Source organism: Cibotium barometz, chromosome 42 (genome assembly GCF_041138505.1).
Source record: "Cibotium barometz isolate CiBa-2024 chromosome 42, ASM4113850v1, whole genome shotgun sequence".
Taxonomy (NCBI): domain Eukaryota; kingdom Viridiplantae; phylum Streptophyta; class Polypodiopsida; order Cyatheales; family Cibotiaceae; genus Cibotium; species Cibotium barometz.
Genome location: NC_141087.1, coordinates 36,428,840 through 36,433,710, shown reverse-complemented (window position 1 = coordinate 36,433,710; position 4,871 = coordinate 36,428,840). Strand labels below are relative to the sequence as shown.

General features: G+C 43.3%; 1 protein-coding gene across 1 annotated transcript; it reads right to left on the bottom strand.

Annotated features, from left to right (window-relative positions):
• Positions 1-1,233: 1,233 nt before the first annotated feature.
• Positions 1,234-3,000, bottom strand: LOC147614443 (3-dehydrosphinganine reductase TSC10A-like). The gene is made up of 4 exons (XM_086780981.1): positions 2,560-3,000; positions 2,115-2,378; positions 1,861-2,011; positions 1,234-1,771 (listed from the first exon to the last, which is right to left on the bottom strand). The coding sequence occupies exons 1-4, from the start codon at positions 2,836-2,838 to the stop codon at positions 1,455-1,457; spliced, it is 1,011 nt and encodes a 336-aa protein (XP_086637107.1). The 5' UTR covers positions 2,839-3,000; the 3' UTR covers positions 1,234-1,454.
• Between the last annotated feature and the right edge of the window lie 1,871 nt (positions 3,001-4,871).

Here is a 4,871-nt window from a genome sequence, read left to right as displayed (position 1 = left end):
CATGCATTCACATGCAAAACGATAATAAAGAGCAGGCAATGTCATGCAAATGCAAAAATACAAATGCAAAAGATAAACTCACATGCAATGCTATGTAAAGGCATGTAAAGATGAGGTGAGAGAGAGAGAGAGAGAGAGAGAGAGAGAGAGAGGAGGGGGGCAAAGGGAGGGAGAAGGGTTGAAGACGAGCGAGAAAGGGGGAAGAAGAGATTATGCATAGGAAGGGTGGGAGAGAGAGAGAGAGAGAGAGAGGGAGGGAGGGAAGATGGTGGGAGAGTGAAAGGGAGGGAGGGAGAGGGAAATGAAGGAGAGAGAGGGAGGGAAGAGGGTGGGAGACGGAGAGGGAAAGAGAAAGGGTCTTGGGTGGGAGAGGGAGAGAGAGGGAAAGAGAGAGAGAGAGAGAGAGAGAGGAAAGAGGGGGGAAGAGGGAAGAGAGAGAGAGAGAGAGAGAGAGGGTGGGAAAGGGAGTAAGGGTGAGAGAGAGGGAAGGAGAGATTATGCATAGGGAAAGTGGGAGAGGGAGAGGGCAAGGAAGGAGAGAGAGAGGGGGGGAGAGAGAGAGGAAGAGGGTGGAAGAGGGAGAGGAAGGAAGAGAGAGGGGGGGGAGAGAGAGGGAGAAAGGAAGAGAGAGAGAGAGAGAGAGAGAGAAAGAGGAGCTCACTTGGGCTAGAGGGAAGAAAGTGGGCTGGCTTGAGAGGTGGTGGTGGAGGTAGGTAGAGGAGATGGGAGGAGGTAGTGGTGGAGGGGTTGGGGAGAGAATGTCCACATTTTTAAAAGAAGAGTTGCTAGCAAAAACTCCCTCCACCAAACTCCCTCAAAAATCACACTCCCCTAAAATGTCTAAGATGCATGTATCAAAAATGGCAGCCATATTATCATATATAATTAATGACTATGGTAATTAAAAATATAACTAGCACCGTAATTGTCAAGTGATAATGAGGCGATTATGCGAAGATAGGCAGCACATGCTAATGTTGTTTTTCATCAATCACCTCCATAACGTACAGGCATGTAGCTTCACATGCAATAGTAGGGCCAAGATAGGCTGGCTATGGAAGATGGCAGGCTGCGTAACTAATCAACTCTGTGTTCTCAACGTATCAATAATCAACAGCCCTAATGCGATTCAGGATGCTAATTATGACATTGCTGAGGAGTGATCAGCATGCGATTCGGGATGCTAATTATGATCAAATGCCCCGATTGAACAACCAACTGCAGGACGCAGCACCAATTTATATGAAGTTAAATTTCTTTAAAAAATACATATATTTTAATTCTCTTTTTTATTTTTAACGGACAAGTTCAAAGATATGTGTACGTGTGCATGCACGGGCACACACATTTCAAAGATATGTGTGTGCGCATTTGCAAACGTGTGCATGTGTGTGCCATACGTATGGTGATGGCAACCTTCTTATGTAGATAGATAGGAAGGTAAGTGTAGCTTCTCATGGATTGTGAGGCTTCATGTGAACTACCCCTTCCAGGATGAAGCGCCGGATGTTGCTCGCAACATGCAGAGAGAGGAGGCGAAAAGGCACCATCGTCACCACCTCACCCACGTATTTCCATGCACCCTCTGCCGGTACCACTCCCCTCCCTAACGCCAGCAAATGAATCCCTATCGGCTGCGTCACCACTAGATAGCTGCCACGTTTCACCGCATCCACGGTGCATTTAGCCGTGTGATCTGGCAACTCCGAGCTCTCCTTGCTCAGCAGATTCACCTTCTTCATTATCTCCGTGATCTCCCCTTGGTTGCTGACTGCACGTTAATAATCAAACCATAATCACAAGGTTAGCATTGCCATTCTCAGCGGGGAAGGCACCCCCTGTATCATAAGCTAAGCTTACCATCGTCTAAGAACGGGGTGTTCACGAAGCCCGGGCACATCAAGGTAACTCTTATGTTGTTGTAAGGTAGGAGCTCAGCTCGCAAGCCTTCTGCCAGCCCCCTCAATGCATACTTTGTTGCCGTGTACACTGAGTGGCCATACATAAAGAACTGCAGCACCAGAAACAGATCAAAGACTATTTAACCTATGTCTGTCAGATTAATTCACAGAAAGCAAGAGAAAATGCAAGGAAAGAGAGAGGTCGATGCATACAAGAGCAGCCATGGAGGATACGATGACTATGGAGACTGGGTGATCCACGCTGCGTTCTTTGAGAAAAGGCAGGGCTTCGTGCAGAGGGTAGATGGTCCCGTTCAGATTGGTGCGGATGACAGTGTCTACATCCTCGATCTCTGTATTCTCCAGATAGCCTCCTCGAGTGAGCCCCGCATTGCACACCAGCAGATCGATTGGCCTCCAGCGTAGAGCCTCCTTCACCGCACCAGCTATGGCACCATAATCACCCACATCGGCCACCTGCAAGCATAGGCCGAGCCACCTCTTAGCCACGCTAATCCATCGCAACCCTAATTCTGAACTAACGTATCCTTTTTATGAGCTAATTACCTTACCTGACCTTACACTTATTGAACCCTCTCCTTCTTATAATTATGAGCTAATTACGTCCTCTATCCTACTTCAGAAGCTTGTCTTTTACCTGGCACATTATCTTGTCCCGCCCGCACTGAGTTTCTTCCACCAGTCTCTCGACTGCTTCTGCAAGATTGATGGAGCCTCTTGACACGAGGCTCACATAAGCCCCCTCTTGAATAGCCTTCTTGGCGATGGCCAGCCCTATACCACTGGAGCCACCTGTGATAAATGCGTGCTTGCCTCTCAAAGACTCCATGAACAGGGGCTTGTTTATGCTAGCCTGCACCAGTTTGACAACGAAGCCCAACGCAAGGGCGAGGCAAACACCCACGACCAGCTCCATGGGAACAACACTTGAAGCTACACAAGAGAGCTCTCTGAGTAAACTAGAGTGAGGTGATATCCTTTGAAGTTTGAATCAAAGAAGAGGCCTGGAGGCTGGCTGGAGCCTCAGAGAAGGCAGCTGGACATTATATGGTTGATGCGGGGCGCCATTCTTGCATGGAAGGCTCACCTAACGCCTCTCAGGCAACGTGATTGGGCGACATGTGGATGTCGGTAATATAACACTAAAGCTCAAAACTGCCATACCTACGGTGGTACAACAGTTCCATCATCTCCTGCCAACAACGCTTGCGCGTCACCTTCACCAACGATCTTTCTCTCATCCAACAAGAAATTAAGCTTCCAACAAAAATAATGAAACATAAATTACAACTCTCTCTCTCTCCTAATTCGATCATGCCAGATGGGTTCGAGTCCCATCCCTAGCTAGCACTTAGGAGTTGTCACGCCACAAGTCTCACCTTTCTCTTGTAGACTTTCTCTTAACACACACACACACACACACACTCTCTCTCTCTCTCTCTCTCTCTCTCTCACACACACACACACACACCTTCCATCTTCCTCACCCACCTTACACAACAAAAGTTGTGTGATTGCAACCACACTCTTTTTACATTTCACATGCCAATTGTGCATGCAATTCAATGTGGTTAGATGATAGATTAAGATCACTGCATTTCACATGCAATTCAATGTGGTTAGATGATAGATTAAGATCACTGCATTTCACATGCCAATCGTGCATGCAATGCAAAGTGGTTAGATGATAGATTAAGATCACTTTGGGTACTCTCCCAAGAACGAACAATACATCTTTATGATACAAAATTACTCAATCAAGGTCAAATGCACATCACAAATGTGTAATTTAAATTTCACAATAAGTGTTTGCAATCCATGGACTCTCATAGTGGTTGGACCAACCCCAATGACAAAATGGAAATTAGGAACAATTATATAGTATACAATATATTTAGTAGTCATGCTTTGTAATGTTTTATGATGATCTATATATCGAGATGCCTTTTTTTATCTAGTTGTGCAAAATTTATGCCTCTTTCACAAGGAGCTTTTGGTGGCTCCCTATATAGTGAACTTCACGATATATACAAGGAGCTTTTGGTGGCTCCCTATATAGTGAACTTCACGATATATAGGAAATTTTGAAAGATTTCCTGGTTATTTAGATGGAAATTTCCTATATATAACTAGGTAATCTTATTCCCTATTTCCATATCTAGGAAATATGGGTTAATATCTAAGTAATTCATTTTCCTATATAGGAAATATGGGACAATATTTAGGAAATTCTATTTCCTATATAGAGAATATGGGTCAATATCTAGGTAATTCAATTTCCTACATAAGAAATATGAGCCAGTATCTATATAATTAAATTTCCTATATAGAGAATGAATAAGAAATATGGGCTATTATCTAGGTATTTCAATTTCCTATATAGAGAATGGATTGCCTATGTGGAGAATTGAACCACAAATGATTAATTGGTTATTAAAAATTTTACTTTAAAACTTTTATACTTAATATTTATCCATCAATATTATTACAAATTGAAATACTTAAATTCTCCTCTCTCTCTCTCTCTCTCTCTCTCTCTCTCTCTCTCTCTCTCTCTCTCTCTCTCTCTCACACACACACACACACACACACACACACAAACTCAATACAATATACATTAAATATCCTCTCATCTTATATGAAAAAGTAAGAGAATGGTTTTACCAATCCTCGTGTGACTTATATTAGGCTTGTACTAAGTTAATATATATGTAAAGAGGACAAAAGATCTGTATTCAAATGATGGGAAATAAAATTTTGTTAGTCTCACCTTGATCATTATGAATGCTAAATGTGGCTTAGTTTCAAAAGGAGAGCAAGTTTTGAGTTCAAAACGATAATCTAATGAACCTACAAGCATGGGAAGAAAGAGTGAATGTTTTGATAGAAGCTACCTACATAGCTTTCAAGGGTTAGTTTGAAGATGTATGTAGATTGTTTTAAAGGGTT

Bases quoted from the DNA above. Each gene is read 5' to 3' on its own strand.
- LOC147614443 (XM_086780981.1), bottom strand. From the start codon at position 2,838: ATGGAGCTGGTCGTGGGTGTTTGCCTCGCCCTTGCGTTGGGCTTCGTT. The intron at 2,379-2,559 runs GTAAAAGACAAG...CTATGCTTGCAG, and splicing joins GGGACAAGATAATGTGCCAG to GTGGCCGATGTGGGTGATTA. The intron at 2,012-2,114 runs GTATGCATCGAC...CTGGTGCTGCAG, and splicing joins TATCCTCCATGGCTGCTCTT to TTCTTTATGTATGGCCACTC.